Source organism: Xiphophorus maculatus, chromosome 12 (genome assembly GCF_002775205.1).
Source record: "Xiphophorus maculatus strain JP 163 A chromosome 12, X_maculatus-5.0-male, whole genome shotgun sequence".
In the NCBI taxonomy this organism is placed as follows: Eukaryota; Metazoa; Chordata; class Actinopteri; order Cyprinodontiformes; family Poeciliidae; genus Xiphophorus; species Xiphophorus maculatus.
In genome coordinates this window covers 16,168,137-16,186,336 of record NC_036454.1, presented here as the reverse complement: position 1 = coordinate 16,186,336, position 18,200 = coordinate 16,168,137, and the positions used below count along the sequence as shown (strand labels likewise).

Genomic DNA, 18,200 nt, shown 5'->3' with positions numbered 1-18,200 from the left:
CTGAGACATACTCTGTGTCCTCACACAACTCACTTAACCAATATAGCTGTACACACAGAATGTGTAATGAGTAGATTTATATTGCACAAAATGAAAGCTTGCCTTGCGTTTCAGCAGTTATACAGGCACATTTTGGGAGTCCTTAATGCTTTTTGAGCAGCATGTCACTGGAATTCTAATGAAACCAGTTTAGGCTTATTGCTCATATGGATTTAAATATGGAACATTGTTTTTCACTTTTCACAACTCTTGCGAACTTCTGTAGTCATATTTCAAACACAGAAGCTTTTTGCTTTACACAATTCAAATCCTACTACATACTGCTTATGCTTCCTGTCTGATAGATTTTGTTTGCCTTTAATGCAACTCTGGGTTAGTTTACTGGTCCTTTGCAATTTTGTACCCAAAGATTGCCAGTTCATCCTGCCCTACCACCATTTTGTATTCGCTAACAAACCATTGCATACCTGCCTGCCTGCCAATTAGCTCCTTGATATCTACCATTTGGTACCAAAATTTTTACCTGGTCTTAAATGTGTACTTATCACAGCTAATATTACTGTTTCTGTGGCTACTAATAACATTAAATGTGAATGCAATCAAACTTTTGTGTGAACAGTTTGCGACCCCAAAGCAAACCATATGCACAGAAGAATAATATAGATGTCAGACAGCCGCACTCTGTTTGTGGATGTAATAACAGGTGCCACCATATGTGTATCAATTTTAAAGTTGTTGAGCAAGGGGAGCAGACAGCATTTTCTTTTCAAAATTATAAAGAAGGAAACTGATACAAAGAAAGCACAACTAACAGCAATGACCTTTTGTGGGGCACTGACTGTGACTTCTGCAGAAAAGTCTGTTCGGATGCAAAATCAGAACCAATAGTGACAGATTTCTTTCAGTAGTTCAGAATTTTCATAATTGCATTTTCAGCTATTGTTTACATTTGGATTTACTGCGTCTGGCTTCTGATGGTGCTGAATTATGGCAAATAACTCACATCCAGCTGGGATTTGACTGCACTAAATAACTGGAATATAAGTAGGGATATGCGACAGACTGGCAATCTGTCTAGGGTGGACCCCGCCTCTTGCCCGGAACGTTAGCTGGACATATGCACCGGCATCTCCCGACCCACTAGGGACAAGGGTGTAAGAAAATGGATGGATGGATGGATAAGTAGGGATATATTTAAATAGGTATGTAAGTAATATGTGGAGTTAATCTGTCTATGTGATTGAAGGGATTTCATTATATTTTTCTGGATATAAATTTAACTTGTCTATCTTCTAAAGTGTCTTGCAACAACCTTTGTTACACATGATCCACGACAGTATATTTTATGCACAACATGTTAGATATTTTTATGAGTAACTGTCCTCAACTGAGTTGTGGGATATATTACTGTAAAATGGTTGTTGATTGTTCCAGTGCTATGCATTTTTGTATTTTTACAGTGTTGGTCATTTCGTAACTAATTGTTTGGGGGTTTTTTGAGGGTAAAAAGAATCCATTTGCAGTGAGATGTTTTGCAGTGACCACAACTTTATAGCTCTGAGAACTGATGATTTTGAGCAATGTTTCATGCAGTATTTTTAGGGCTTGATCTACAAAAATTCCAAATAAGGATTGCTAAATTGTGAGCAAAAAAGAAATTGTACGCACAATAAGTCAATGTTTTGCATATGATCTACAAAGATTATTAGTGCAATTGATTGTACGAGCAAAAGTGGTGCGAACCATCCTCTTTTCATGAGGATTTTGCATGTGCTGCTGGTTACTGGCTCATCATGGAGAGAGTCTGAGGATGGAGTGGCCATAAAAGAAAGATGAAATAGAAAGTCATTATGCCAGAGGTTTTTTTTAACAACAACAGCAGCTCACGTGGGTAGCAGCATCCCTGTGTAGTCGTAAAACCCTCTGCGGTCCCCCTTTTTAAATAAGGGAATAACCATCCCAGTCTGTCATTGCAAGGGAACCACCCACAATGTCCACGCAATATTACGAAGGTGTGTCGACCAACACAACCCCACAATTTCCAGAGTCTTACCGAACTCGTTCACCCCTGGGACCTTGCCACTGAGGATCTTTTTAACCAGATTAATGGCCTCAGTACCAGAGATTGGAGAACCCGACCCAAGGTCCGCAGACTCTGTTTCCTCACTAAAAGACGTGGAAGACTGGAAGGATTGTGACCTGTATTGTTATATACCACACATAATACTTCATCTTGGGTTTGCACAGCTTCTAATTAGAACCTTGACAAAATTTAACTAGCTAAATTTGTACTGACATATGTGGAATCTTTAAGGAAACTCAACTGGCAAAACTGTTACATTTTTGAATATAACATATGTTGTATGTTGAGCATGCATGATAAAAATATATAGTTTCTAGAAAGAGGCATTTTTAAGGCCGCATCTTCTTTATTTCTCCCTTTAATCTTCTACATCTTTCTGCCACTTTGGTTGTCCGCATGAAATTCCCTGACAGCAACTCGGAGTCAACCAGTTCAATATTTTAAAGAATGTTCTGTCTGGTCTGGATGTACCTGCAAATGGTGAACTACTGCTGACACTTAAGGTGATTAAGAGCACACTTGGAAACCAGCAGAGTAAAAAGACACAAGGATAGACATGCAGCAGACACTGCATGTTCTGAAAGTTTTCTGAACACTTTTGAAACTTAAGGGCAAAGGACAGAACAGTTATTTTTCGCCCCTTTAAGTGTGTCTTTTTTAAACGTAAAAATTTTTAACACACATATTTTTAATCTCTTGCCTAAATTTTTCTTTAGCTTATTGCACACCAGGGATTCTCAAACTTAATGTGTAAAGTTTCAAATCTGCTTTCAAGATCCATGGCCAGAAACAACTGGAAAACCATTTCATCCAATGTTCATACAGTTTCCAAAGAAAAAGTGACACTTAACACCTGTAGTTGTAAGTTTTTCACTCTAAGTTGCACTAACTTTGGGCAGTAATGTGTAAAAAGCAGGATAATTTTGTAAGAACCTTCAACTTAGCCAGGATCAACTTAATTACTTTTTATACCTCAAAAAAACGAAGTGCCTTTCTTTAACCACATGAATAAAACAATAAACAAACTGAAAATTAACACCTTAACTCCAACCTTAAAACAACTGAGGTAAAACTTACAGATAGAAAGTAATCATTTGCACCAGGGTAATGATATACTCATGCTTTTCTTAGTCACATATCAGTCATGAACCAGTTTCACCAGTTTTTAGTTTCAGTCCAAGTCATTGGGGAGGATTGGCACAATGAAATCTCATATTTCAAGCAAACTCTGCAATAGTTCTCTGCTTTCAGCTATTCCCACTTCACCCTCATCATCTGCTCCTATAGATATCCATCACATCATCAGACTGGTCCCATAAATACAGCTGCCTGCTAAGCCTTGATACACTGTCACTTATCTCACATTACAATATGCTTTATTAGCTTCTTCTGTGACACGCTAATTATTTTCACATGTGGTAAACTCAACTTTCCAAGTAGACATATGTCATTACAACGTATCATGAGGCAGCAGACTAAAAGCCTGAGCCGGATAGTAAGGAATTAATCTTTCACACTCAGTAAATATAAAATAAGAAAAAAATAAAACTATGACAGTGGTAGAAGTCACCATCAACAAAGAAAAAATGTCAATGAGTATTAAAATACTATGGTAAAATTTTAGGAAAACAGTAAAATGAAAAAGGGAATTGAAAGATGTGTATGTCCCAAATAGTTTAATTCTACCATTGTGAGCCTTTTTCTGTCTCAAAGTGAATGAAAAAACATCTGAACTCTCAAATCATTCAGCGGGAGAAAAAGCTACACATTCCGTGCTGCTTTGTAATGCTGTCATTTATCACAGCATGCAAACCATTAATGTGAATCATTTATTGTCTTTGGCTTGCTGGAGATCCCTGAACTCTGATGGAATCTACAAAGACAGAAAGTGAGGTTACATTTAGTACATAGTTATAAAGAGAATGCCACACAGCAAAAGTGGCTGATGGGAAAGTGTGTGTGGTTTTATGTGGATTCCAAAAACAGGTTATCTTTTGAGATCAGCACTATTGTTGCTAAGTGTTTTCTCTTGTTGTAAACTAGGAAGGTGTGAGAAGCCACTGCATGCATGACTGAGTTAAAACATAACTATAATTAGTCTGTCTCTGCTGACTCAAGACTGAGGGTAAGACTCTGGTTCATACTGACATGGCACAACCTCTAAACTGGTCTTCCTAAGTGCTGAATTACTTCTGGAGTATTTTTACAAATAAAAATACATTTGGGTTGTTGCTTTGTAATGCAACATTTAATTCTCTAGCGCCACCAAAATATAACATATAGTTTAAGCTCCTTTTCCACTGCACAAGTTTTACCTACTTTTAGCGTAATTAAAAAACACTTTTCTCACTGCTATTCCTTGATTGTCATTATAAAATGCTTCCTTCTCTCCTCAGACCTGAAAAAATCATTTGAACAAGAACCTCTTGGAAAAGAAGTGTCGTTGGAGCAGGAGGTTCTGCTACAGTGTCGTCCTCCGGAGGGCATTCCAGCTGCTGAGGTATGTGCAATATTATCGTTAACCTCCTCCTGAGCTGAAAGGAAACTAAGCCGTGAGATCAAGAGAAGGAAGTCATTGATGGAAGAGAGTGATAGAATAAAAAAAATGGGAGCTGATATATATAGATAGAAGTAATCATATGGGAAAAGCCTGGAAGCGCCACAGAAATAAGAGTTGTATCAAATGCAGTACTTTGTGTTTGAGTTTTTTTGGGGGTGGAATCGGTTAATCAGTGTTTTGTCAGGAGCAGCATGGAAATGTTGCATGTTCTATTTCACATACCATTATATAACATACTGTTTATTTTAATAGAAATAAAAAGACAAATCTGTTATATAATCTTAATACAGTATTAGTACTGTTGTAGTAATCCACAACAGTACATTTAGCTATACAGAATCTAACTTGTTGCCTTTTTGGATAGATTTGCCTAAAATAATTTTGGGAATACAACACAATGTGTAACACTCATACTTTTACATTATTCAATGATAAATGTGCTGAATTGCCACAGGAAGAAACAACCTTAATTCTGTTTTGACTGATGGATGCATATAAGCTCTGCTACATGTATGAACTGAGACCCTAAGGGTCCCCAGAGATCCAATTTGAGGACACCTTAAACCCATTTAAGGGGAACAAAATAGGAAAAGGTCAGTGTAGGTGGATCATAACCAAGGTACTTTAAAGTGTTATGCAGCCTGAAACATATTAGAAATTACTACTTTAAGTAAGCAAGCATATTTGCTCATTTGTGTGACCTAAACTTTGTAACAAACTAACTGCCTCTTTGTCTTTTACAGCAAACATTTAATTATGTTTATGGGTAGCACATGAACACAATGAACACAATTATATTCATCAAGTGCATTGTCACATTGACATTTCATTAACTTATAAAGTTGACCCTGTAGTAGGCATTTATTTTGGGGCCATTTAGGTCACTTTAATTCTCAAAGTGCTGGATCTAAACTATTTGCTATTCAGATTGTTGTTTAATTTCTCACTTTCAGATGGTTTGTACCTGTATGTATGAAAAGTCATTATTTCATCTATGCCTTTGGTCACTGGGGAAGTGCAGTGACCCCAGGCTGCACTTTGAGAAGTGTGCACTTAGAGAAGGCTTCACTGGCGGATGGGGAGTCTCTGAATCAGGTTTCCATCCTCAGGGTTTGATAGTCGTTTGCTATTGCACTTAAGTACATAACTCCCCTAAGAGAAAAGAGAGAAGGCATATCAGCATACAAATTGAGAAAGCATGTAGGAGAAAATCTAAGACTGAGGTGGGGTAGAAGAAAAGGAAGACAGGGAAATCTGATTTTTGTTTTCCCTTTTACAATATTGCATCTAGTTTTTATTGGGGAACTTAAGCAAGTGCATTAGTTGGATTTTGTCACTATCAATCAATCAATCAATCAAATTCTATTTGTAGAGCACATTTCAGCAGCAAGGCATTTCAAAATGCTTTACATCATAAGAAACTTAAAAACATAAAGTCATGCAACATAGAGTCAAAAATCAAAACATTACATTAAGTCAAGTGCCAGCAATAAATTCGTAATTGATTATGTTTCAAATACAACTCTAAACAGGTGGGTTTTTAGTCGCGATTTAAAGGAAGTCAGTGTTTCAGCTGTTTTACAGTTTTCTGGAAGTTTGTTCCAGATTTGTGGTGCATAGAAGCTGAATGCTGCTTCTCTTCGATTGGTTCTGGTTCTGGGGATGCAGAGCAGAATCAGAAGACTTGAGGGGTCTGGAAGGTTGATACAACAACAACAGATCTTTAATGTATTGTGGTGCTAAGCCGTCCAGTGATTTATAAACTAACAACCGTATTTTAAAGTCTATTCTTTGAGCTACAGGGAGCCAGTGTAGGGACTTTAAAACTGGTGTTATGTGCTCTATCTTCCTGGTTTTAGTGAGAACGCGAGCAGCAGCATTCTGGATCAGCTGCAGCTGTTTGATTGATTTGTCGGACAGACTTGTGAAGACACTGTTGCAGTAATCAATGCGACTGAAGATAAACTCATGGATGAGTTTCTCTAGATCTTGTTGAGACATAATTCCTATGACATTCAAAGATAGAAACCCTGATTATTAGTCAGTTTTTGTGTCTTTTTGTTGTCTTACACCTACTTTCACCCTCTCAACTCATGCTCAGTTCCTTTGGAGACCGGCCTCCGCACTAACAACTCATTATCACTCCTGCCTTATCAGCATTTTTTACTGCAGTTTATATTTGACAACTGTTTGAACACATTTGTGCAGCAAAAATCGTATGGACACAGACACACACATGCACACCCCTACAGAAAAATAAACCTACTTTTCCATTGTGTTCAATTTGCTACCTTTTCCAGTCGTCTTACTCCTGTCATAATAGGATTTCAGGAAAATGGATTGGTCTGTCTTGTCTGTCTGCTGAAGCTCTTTAGAGGGATTTGGATTTAAAACCATCTGAAGACCCTTGGTTGTAACCCTGACTATTTTTTATTGCCCTTGATTTTCAGTTTTTCTCTGTTCTTATCACATCTTTTCTCTTTGCCATCAGCTCAGTTGTTCTCAGTTTTATTTGTTCCCTTAGGCCCTGGCTACAGTTTCTCCAGATTTTATTTTTTTATGGATATATATTTTTTCCTATGAAGAACAACTGTGTATACAATCCAGGGATAGGGACAAAAAAGCTAATCGTATTTGTTGTGTTTTTTATTGCCGTTGCAATAAAGGTGATGATAAAGTTGTTAAATTGTAAGATATTCAATAAAATATAGATACAGTATATGCACCAAAAACTTCGGAATCTGTTTTGGAATCATTTTGATCATTGTTGATGTCACCAAAAAGGTGAAGTGTCTACTTAAGTCTAATTCAAGTTACAAATATAATGACTTTAGACTTGACTTTATGAACTCGTGAAAGACTTATGATTCAGACTCTAATGCAAATGATGACAAATGGAGTTGAATTTTTTAGCTGAAAATTCACCACTTGTGTACTTGAACCCCCTTGACTGCTGGTGGTGGTCAGAACGCCCATTGGTGGCGATTGCATAGCAGCTTTGCTTCTGTGAGTCTGCCCCAGGGCAGCTGTGGCTGCAGTATGGGTGAATGACTGAATGTAGTAAACCGCTCTAGTCCTCTGGACCATTTACCATACAAATATCTTCCACTTTACACAAGATAATCTTTATATCAAATTATGGAAGAGAAACATTGAGAGCTCCCAAGGAGCTGATATTGCTAGTATGTGCACTTGTATTCCTAGAAAAGCCATTTTTATTTGAGGTATTTTTTATTTATCTGACACAAAAATATGCAGCTATAAAGAGTGTCACACTAAAATAACAGTTGTCTAAGAAATACATATTTTCTGACAGACATTGTTTCAAAAACAGAGAAGTTAATATAGAAAATCTGACCAAAGTTCTTCTGAATAACAATATTTGCTGTAAAAGGCAGCACTTTTTTCAACACTTAAGGTCAATTGAACTTGCTGCCAACTTTTGTCAAATATATTCACCTTTTAAAAAGCATTCATATATAATGGGAATTAATTATAGATTTTTAAATGTTAAACTAAATTGACTAAGATTCAATTAAATTTAAATTCAAAGCTTAGAGTTTGGGCCTTGACTGACCTGGAATATGCAAGTTTTTGACTTTGGACATGAGTTCAGACTTACATGTCTTGCAACTTGACTGGAAACTGGAGAAGAAAAAAACGTATTATTTACCTAACGTCTCTGCACGTGGACGGGATGAGCACATGCAGTGGAGAATCTCTGGTTTATGGACAGAGCATAATGTTTACAACTTGAATCCTCTTTCTCTCACTTTTTTTTTTAAATTGACAGCTCTCGTTCTTGGTGTCCTGTGACCTCTCTTAAAAACGTTCTAATATTAGTCACCACAGTCGCCTTGTGGACCAGTTGACGACTGTGATATCCATGTCTTACTGCCCAGCTGGTACCTGACTGTCAACATGCTGAAGCAAAGTCTTTACTCCACAAACAAACATGCTTAAAATTTACATTCATACTCATAAAATGTATAACAGCAGACAGATGCCAAGTCTTTTCTCTTATTGACACATGCAGTATGTGTGTATTTGATATATATGAGGAAAAAAATACATTACAGCATGACTAGAAGCACACAAAAGGACAAGTTTAGAAGATCATTTTAAGTGCTCCAGAACTGCTAGCCTTCAAAGGTCAGGGTCAAACTAATTCCAGACAGCAAAGAAAATGTATACACACCTACATGCTACTGCCTCATTTTCACTCTCCTCGAACGACACCTTTTCTGTGAACTGAAAGTCTTTACTACGTGTTTTTTTTATACCTTGCATTCTGATTCTACTTTGAGAGAAAAGTTGGGATATTAGAAAATCATACAGATGCAGCTAAATCTTCTTGATTAAAGAGTCTGTAAATTCAGTGGACTGTCAACAGTTGTAGCTGAACATTTACTTTCCATAAACTATCCTCACAGTTTGGGTTAGTTTTTTGTGTGTTTTTTTCATCGCCGAGATCTCAGGTCCATTGACAGATAACACCCTAAAGTAGCTGTGCTAAAGGTGAGCAGCTGTTTGAAATTTGGAACTGAGCCACAGTCAGTTCAAGTGTATACATACCGCACAAATGTTGTGAGGCCCATTAGGACTGGAAGGCAGCAAACTGACAGCGATAATACATATATCTTATAACTTAAAAGAGTCTGTGTGACCCCAGAGGGTAAGGAGAGTCAGTGGACTGCACACGACAGGTGGAGTTATAGATTTCTGCGTGCTGTTGTGTGTGTGTGTGTCTGTGTCTGTCTCTGTTTTTGAGTGATTACCCCAGCTGCAGCGAAATAAACACATCAATGTATGGTGACAGGCGCTCCACGTGTCACTAAGGCACAAGCACACACACACTAATGCATACACAAAAGTCAGACAGTAACTTGATATGTTTCTGGAGCCTGGTCAAGTTCCTGTCACATTCTTAACCACTTCATCCACCCTCTAAATCAATGCAGTTACTGAGATAATGGCTTTTGACCACTCCTTAAATGTACTGTGGCATAACATATTTAAACCACAGAACAATTAATTCCTTCATTGGGGGTGCAGCATGTTGGCGTGTGTGTGTGTGTGTGTGTGTGTGGATTTTCTATGAAACCAGTCATTCAAATGTAAGATTCAGAAAATGTTCTCCTACTGGAGACATGCCCATTACTGCTGTTTTATAGCTCAAAGATGGCAAAAGAAAGATGTTGTATCTTCAAGCATGCTGCACACACACTCACACATCTTCCCAGGGGGTAACAGGCACATCTGTGCATTAGTGAGGCCCCAGGAGGTTATCCCACTCATGGACAAACAAACCTTCACAATGACCATTGGTGCCATTTTTCTAACAAATGCTCATGTTAAACTGTGTCAAGTAGGCTTGGAAAAAAGTATTTGCCTAATCATTTGGGCATCTTTGTGTACCTTCGTGTATATGTGAGATTGTGTGATGAAAACTGTAGTAGATTTGTCTGTCAGAAGGTATCAGTGTTAGTGAGGCAAAAGCTTATAAATGCCCCATTTTCATATATTTAGAGTAAGTTGAGTAGGACTGCAACTACTGATCATTTTGCAGGTGGATAAATCTGTCAATATTTATCCACCTAATAAACTTAGGTGGATAAATGTACTATTATTCTATTAGTAAATGGTTATTTTCAACTCAATATACAATATACTCAATATACTCAAAATACAAAGTACAAAATGTACTTTTACAACAAGACACTTATAAAAAAAGAAATGTCAATTCAATAAAATCATACAGATAAAATTGCATGCATTCCAAGTTTTCTATCTAAGGAAACCTAGCATGTAGAGAAAACGTTACTGGCTTTGTGTCATTGACTTTGGAGCAATCTCGCACACAGAACAGTGGAAATGAAAACTCCCTTTAACAGGAAGAAACTTCCACCAGAACTATGCTTAGTGTGAGTGACTATCAACCACAACTGACTGGGGGTTTGAGAAGACAGAGCACACACAAAAACAAAGTACCACTGATCCAGAAGTTCTTAGTATTTGAAAGAAAAGTAGCAAATGTAGTAGCTACTCTAGTGGCTTCATTTAGGAGAGAAACACAGCTAAGCAGATAAGCTTTGAGAGAGATTTCAAGTCTGTATCGTAGGAAGAGAGGAAGTACGAAGAGCTATGACAGCTGAAACTCAGTCAGTGTCCATATCTTGGAGAATGACAGTGATAAACAGTGAAATACAATGCCAGATGGATCATCTATAAAAGGAAAACTGATTGTTGACAGCACTAACTCAACTGATTGCTCCCTTCCAGGAAGGAGTCACAGCTAATCTGAATTACCAGACTGGATGTAGCTTCTATAAAGAGTAAAAGAAACAGAGAGAACATAAAGTTATTATTCTAAATAACACACATAATAATAAATAATAAATAAAACTGGAGGGTAGTAGGAAAATATAGTTGGGTGAGGAAAAGGGGGCAACATGTACTCCTACAACCTAAGCCTATTGACCAGAAGTCAAGTCCTCGAGGTCTACTATCTTGTAACTTTTAGATACATTTTTCTCCAACGAACCTGAATAAAATGAATGGGTCAGTACCAGACCTCTGTAGAGCTGATGAGGGAATTTTGCAGTTAATTCAGGTGGGTTGGATATGAAATGCATCTAAAAGTTGCAGCATGGTAGATCTCGAGGACTGGTCTTGGATTGCTACAGACACTTAAATAAATAAATCCATACTGCTTAGTTATTCATTTCTGCGCCACAGTCCCCCAAAGGGTCGGAGTGGACTCCGCTTGAGTTTTTTACACTGCACAGTCCCTGAGGGGTCAAATTGACCTCTCGCGTGCTTTTACGAGTTTTTTTGTGTGTGTGGTTTTGGCTGACAATACACACCCATTGCTTCTCCGTTGTTTTTTTCTGAGCTAGTTTTGCACAATTTTACTGTTGTCATTCATTAGAAAAAATTTCTTGCACTATTATTATTATTAATTTTTTTTCATATAATGTTAACACTTTTTGATCGTTGGGGTGAATATATATCTGATGTTGCTGTTACACCTTATTTTCCTTCCTGTGGGACAATGAAGGCTATTTCTATTTGTATTTCTCTATTTTCTATAGTTAGAATTTCTGAACAATACAGGGTTGAAAATATGTAATATCATATTTGCATTTTCTTTTAAACAAAATGTTTTCACCTCTGAACCCCAGGAATTAAAATTGCATCAATAGGAAATGCGTACACAATTGTAAGCTTTGCTTGAGTGTATTTACGTTTGTGGTTGCATGGCTGTTTTCTGTGTATAAAAAAACAATTTCTGTAATGCTGCTTCCCCAATAGATACTTACCTTAATCCTCTTTGAGCTGGCATAGTAAGCTCCACAGCTCAGCTCCCACCACACTTTTATGTTGATCCCCAACCTCTGTCAGAAATCACCACCATAATCCACAGATTAGACAGCAATCTCTTTTTTATTTCAACTACCTGGGTAAATTATTGAAATGATGTTAAGCTTATCAAAATGCCATTGCACTGGTTTATCATTGAAGAGTAATTTCCAAATGAGAAAGATGAAATGGAACAGCTTTTGTTTCATTTTAGTTGTAACTGTGGTGTGGTTGGGTGTTGGCAACATGCAGTAAGATTATAATCACCACATAAAGATCAAATTATGCATTAGATATTTCTACCCACTCACATATAAGTGGGATACAAGTGGATATAAATCATTTTTTATCTTTCATCCCACCTTAGCTAAGTGTAAAACTGCCAAACACACAGGCACAGGAACTGCAAATGTTTACAGTAGTGTGGGAAGTGTAGTCTTCCTATATTATTGATAAGGTGTACTTAATTTCAGGGATGAGGCAAATTACTCCTTTTAGCCATCTGATCGGACTACATAGAGCTGAAACATAAGGTTTTTTTTTTCTTTGCAAGTTTATAGCTTTCTTTCTTTTTGAATCTTTAAACACTCCTAAGATTGTCACAATTTTTTTATCAGTTTTCTACGTTTTCTACGTAGTGCCTTGATAAACCAATGTAAGCATTGCTTTTTTTCTACTACATCATATTGGGAATAATGGATAAGATTGATAACTGCTAAAAGAAAAAGAAGATAAAAAGGTAATATCTTTTTCTACATGAGTAATGGTGATTCTAGTGCATTATACATGGTATTTCAAAATCCTTGTCAGTGGTCACAATAATATGGACTGTACACAGACGACCACACAAGAACATGACAGACACCTGATGAAACTTCCATCACACAGTCCTTACAGTGGAGGACAGTCGAGTGAATTGAGTAGTATTTAGAGCTGCCTGTCTCAAATATTTCACTAGTCAAGTATTCCATCAAATAATCCATCACACATTCAAGTAATCATGTAACCATGTACTATACTAATTCTTCTTAACTTTTTCTCCCAGGTCTTGTAGTTAAATATGCAGTAAGAGATGTGCTGTGCATTTTCAAATGCAGACAGATTAAGCTTTCTTATTTTCATTTTCATTACCTGTACTGCTCACTTAACACTCGACCATCACATTCAAAACATGTCTGTGCTTTAAAATATGAACCACTTGTCTTCAAAAGTATGTTTCTGTGTCGCAAATACCTTTGAAAAGATGGTACTGCATTCACAATCAATGTAGAAGCTATTTTTTTCTCTTATGTTGACTCCAACTACAGCACTTACATTAAATATGTCCATCAGCTAAACCACTTCCAGGAACTATCAATTAAAATACAAAGATGGAAACTTCTCGTTATACAGGCACTCTGTATTTTGTTCCTTTACTGACAACTTAACTCACATTATTTTTTTCTTTTGCTACTTGAAGTGGGCAGGAAATATGCAGCCCAATGATCATTCACTCTTTCAGCTCTCTGTGGTCTGAGGTTTGAGTTGTTTTGAAGAAAGAATGTTTCTTGTCTGTGTGTGTGTGTAGATTGAGGGTTGAGTGGGTGCTTCACTCAGAAGTATGTCAGCAAGGTATAATGAAGGCATTTGTGTGGATCCCCCTCATCACCTCAACCTCCCAGCACACTCCCAAATTAGAAGGACCCAATCTTTTCCCTCTCATTACCTGCTCAAAAGCTTCTGTGGGGATTGGTGCGATTGTGTGTTTTTGGCCTCATCTCTTTCAAACATGTTAAAAAGGCTTTTTTCAATCATTAAAGTTTTTTCACTGAATTCAATTCTTGAGCTGCAGCTACCGGTTCGCTCTCTGACAACATTTTTACTTCTGAATATATATATTTTTCCCATTTCTCTCAATTACTATTTCTGTGTTTCTTTATCTTATACTGTTTACCTGTCTTGCTTGTGATTTTTTAGAATGTGCTGCCTCTCTGTCATTCTCATAATCTCTTAGTTTTTTCCGTCCCTCTTGTCTGTCTTGACATAGTTCGAGACAAATCTGAGGAGTGATGGTGACATGACTGCATAGAGTGTACTGCAGCTACCCCTGTTGCCCTTGGCAATCCTGACAGTGTTGTCACAGATGAATGAGCACACTGTTTTGACGCTCAGTGTGGAGTTGTCAAATAACAAAATTTGTTTCTGTTCTGTTGAGTTTGGGAAGTTCTTAGACCTTGTAACTCTTCTTGGACAACAAAAAAAGCTTTTTAATTTGTGATTTGTGTGAGAGTTTTTAGCACAAGTTGATTTATAATAGAGGAATTAAATGAACATCAAACAGTAATTTGTGAAATAATTCAGCGATTAGCATTGGTTCTCAATTTGGCTTCTGGTAGAAATTGAGAGATAATTTTATATACTTATCCACTTGACAGTAAATTCCTCATCTGAGACCAGGACTGAAAAAATTTTAATAAGCCTGGGCTTTAAATAATTGCTGCCAATTAATTGCTTTTCATTCACATCACATCATCATTCGCTAACGTGATCTTAAGTGAATTATAAAAGGAGGTTATCATCAGTGCAATTACTTTTTTTTATTCTCGCTTGATTTTGAAAAGTATCTGTGTCTGATGGCACCACATGTGAAACATTGGTACAGCAATATTCTGCTGAGAAGCTACTAATCCAAGTGGTGCTCTTCTACTTTCTGATCCATATTTGTGGCGAAATGATACGAAGACCTGTCTAATACATTTGTGAAGCACTTATGGTTATTGAGGTTTCCCTTGCAAGATTTAATTCAATAGAATTTTAGCATAATTATCCTGCAGATTGTTATGGTTAGAGAAACTTCTCTTGTCAGAACTCCAAGTGCCATGTATCACCAAGCTTTTAACAATAAAATTACACATCTTTATAGAAACCTATTTTTGCATTGACATTATGGGATATTGTATGCAGAGAATTGAAAAATCATCATCAAATTGATTTTATTGCATAAGGTGAAGAGGTGTGGATACTTTCTTGTAGCACTGTGAGTAGAATCTCAATTCTTTGTGTTATTAGTTTTACTTGGACAGTTTTATTTTTTTCTGGTGTACAATTCATTTCTAGAAAACTAGAATTAAAAGGTCTATTGGTGTGGGCAAGTAAGATATTTCTCTTTAGGTTAGTTCTCATTCATTCATGAATAGTACATGAATTGAAGAATGCAACACAAATGAACAGGATGGTCTCAAATAATTCATCTGACCAAGCTAATAAAGCAAAGCTGATTTTGTTATTGGGTGGTTTTAATAACACTGGAGAGTTTGAGAGTCAATTAAAAAGGATTAGCATGCCCCCAAGCAGCTCAGAGCCTCTTCATGCTCTAATGATTATGGAGTGTCATCAGAACTCCTACACTTTACAGTGAATCAGCTTTGACATATACAAACATAGTGCTTGAGTGTGCATAGTTTTCTGTTGCTGTGTTAGACCTGTTTCCAGCTGGTGATGTTTCCAGGGCGTAAACTGTGTTTGGGCCAGTGGAATAGACTGTGGGTTTTCCCTGCTTCCCCAAAACCCTATGCAGGAACAAAAGGTGCTTTTAGAGACTGCCTGGCTGCAGACCTTTTCATCATGGTCAGTACTTAGTGCTGTAACACCATGACTAGCAAGTTTAAGAGTTTGAAAATGTTCCTTTAGATTGTGTTTGGTGACTTTTTCCCTCATTCTTTAACTTATTGGTTAGTCTTTTTCACTTTGCTGTTTTAAATTTAGTTAAGAAAGTTTTCACTATGTTTATATCTATGTTTTGATAAGTTTGACAAAGTCCATTGAGTAGTTTGAGGAGTTTTCATTTATGTTTTTTTTCTTCAATTTTTATCTTAATCTCTTTTTCACATAGTTCTTCTCACTTAACTTTCTTTCTTTAGTAGTTTAATGTTTGCATTGCATGTGTGATTTTAAATATGTCACCTGGTAAGGCAGTCTTGTTGAAGGCAGGTCTACATCAAAGATGAAATTATTGGCTTAAAAAATACATGAATAAAGATTTCCCCTGACTGTTCAATCACTGTGCCCTATGTCACATTGAATTAGTCTCATTTAGAAGTTTTAATCTATTGTACATATGAAATTTGTTTGGCCCTTTAGTAACTGGTAAGAAACAATAGCCTAAACAAGTTTCCTTATTTTTGAGACTGTTATGAATTATGCATCACCTGAGATGTACGAACTCTCTTTCATTCCTTTGTGAACATTCTTGTTTTACTTCTTAGGGAACAAGAGAGCTCAGTAGAAAAGGCAAAATACATCATTGTCCAAAGGCGGAAAACAGCATGGACATAAATACAGGGAGCATAGACATGAAAACTTTCACTGCACTGACCCCTGAGCCTGCACAAGGCTGTTCTATAATTTAATAACTTGTCAGTCATTTTAACACTGGCTCACAGCTGCAGGAAAAAAGTTATAGGTAAAATGATGACTATAACAGGCCTAACAAAATTCCCAAAACTGTTATAAAATGTCTTTCTAGGATTGTGTTAAGTTCAAAGAATCTATAGCATATTAATATGGTCAGTAAATAATATTTAGTGTTTAATAAACTTTCTGACCATTACTTATAATGGTCCACTTTAATAATACCTTTTAAAGTATGTTAAATTTAAGTGTAAGAACTACCTAAAGAACAAAGTAACAATAAGTTAGTTGTCAGCAGGTTTTTGTAAGTTTAATATTTTTATATTACAATCTTTTATTCCCTCTATGACGAGCTCAAAGTGGCTCCCTTTTGAAGTTTTACCTGATGGTTTTTAGGTGTTGATTTTAATTCTAGCTGTTACTGGGTCAGCGTCTGTTTGGGGAAATGTTCCCTCGACATGTCTGAGGCGTTGAGTAGAGTTGTGTGTTTTTGCAACTTGTCTTTTCCTGACAAGTTGCAGGAAAACTTGCAACTTGTGGAATGGAAAATAAAGCCCTTAATTTATAAGGGCTTTATTTTCCATTTTATCACCCAGACACCCCCATCTTAACCCATCAGTGCTGTTTTCCCAGAAAGTGAATATTTTCTGTAAAAGGTTTTCTCATTAGTTATTTTGCATATTTCTGTGTATCAGTGTAGTGGCTGTTCTGCTTTGTTTCTTCTTCATCCATAATTGGCTTTCAAATTAATAAAGAAACAAATTAATTGCACATTTTGTAAACAGTCAAATACCCACCAGGCCCTTAGGTGTTGGACATGAGAACTTGAAGATAAGATAGAAAACAATGATGAGGGAATTCAGAATATTTAAAAAAAAAGAGTCTCTGTTTTTTTCTGTATTTTAATGATCCATTGGAGAAGTTTGTCTCTGCTTCTTAGATTCACAGATCAGGCTCATCTGTCTTTATGTCTGCATTGATAGAAAAACCCTGTTGTCATATTTATTGTGTTCTTAAATAGCTTGTGCCCTAAACATTTTAAAAATGCTTTGGATTAGTTTCCACATGAGTCATGTAATTCACCCAACGGACCAGGATCGTCCTCTGTATCAGCCACAGTGGCTTTTGTAATTCCCACACAGTCTTTTGAGGTCTTTTTCATGCTTTTCAAACTTCCGTTTCTAAGTCATGAGTCTTCGCTTCTTTTTTGTGCTTCCTGCACATCTTTTTCCCATTAACTCACCAACCACCTGCACCATGTCTCCAAAGGACAGACCATCAATCAATCTTCCACAGTGGTAGTTCCAACGATGTAATGCCTGGCTCCACTTCGTGACGAAATGAGTTGGAAAAATTAGCAAAAGCTGGTATTAATGTTGGATTTTTCATGCTCACACATATTTTCACACACACATTTTTAACACATGCATTGTAGTGTAAATTACTACTCTCACCTACTTTCATTGTCTTGCTGATTTTTTTTTTTTTACACAATTCCCTTAGCTCTCGCCTTTGCATTCCTCACATGACTTTTACTTTCCTGCTGTTGTTTTCCCAAGCATGGGAGCCTAATAAATTGCTTCAGCATATCTTCCACAGCTAGCCTTTCTACTCCCTTTTCCACCCTTTTACCACTCCATCTTTTTCTGCTCTTTCTCTTCCCAGTTCCTGACATGGTATAGAAATACCGCATTTGTCTTTTGTACATTTTCTTTATATTTTCACTTTTCTGTTTGTATTCCTTTGCAGTCTTTTTCTCCATTGTTCCCTCTCTGTCCCATCCTTCCTTACTTGCTTTCCCTATCT

At 36.8% G+C, this 18,200-nt stretch overlaps 1 protein-coding gene across 3 annotated transcripts in view; it reads left to right on the top strand.

Moving 5' to 3' along the window:
* The window catches only part of LOC102238097 (netrin receptor UNC5C-like), a 201,114-nt gene that overhangs the window by 118,724 nt on the left and 64,190 nt on the right, over nt 1–18,200 (top strand). For all 3 annotated transcript variants that reach the window (XM_023344101.1, XM_005795070.3, XM_023344100.1), the window contains exon 4: nt 4,480–4,583. In XM_023344101.1, the coding sequence (XP_023199869.1) occupies nt 4,480–4,583 (104 nt within the window). The remainder of the gene's footprint in view (nt 1–4,479; nt 4,584–18,200) is intronic.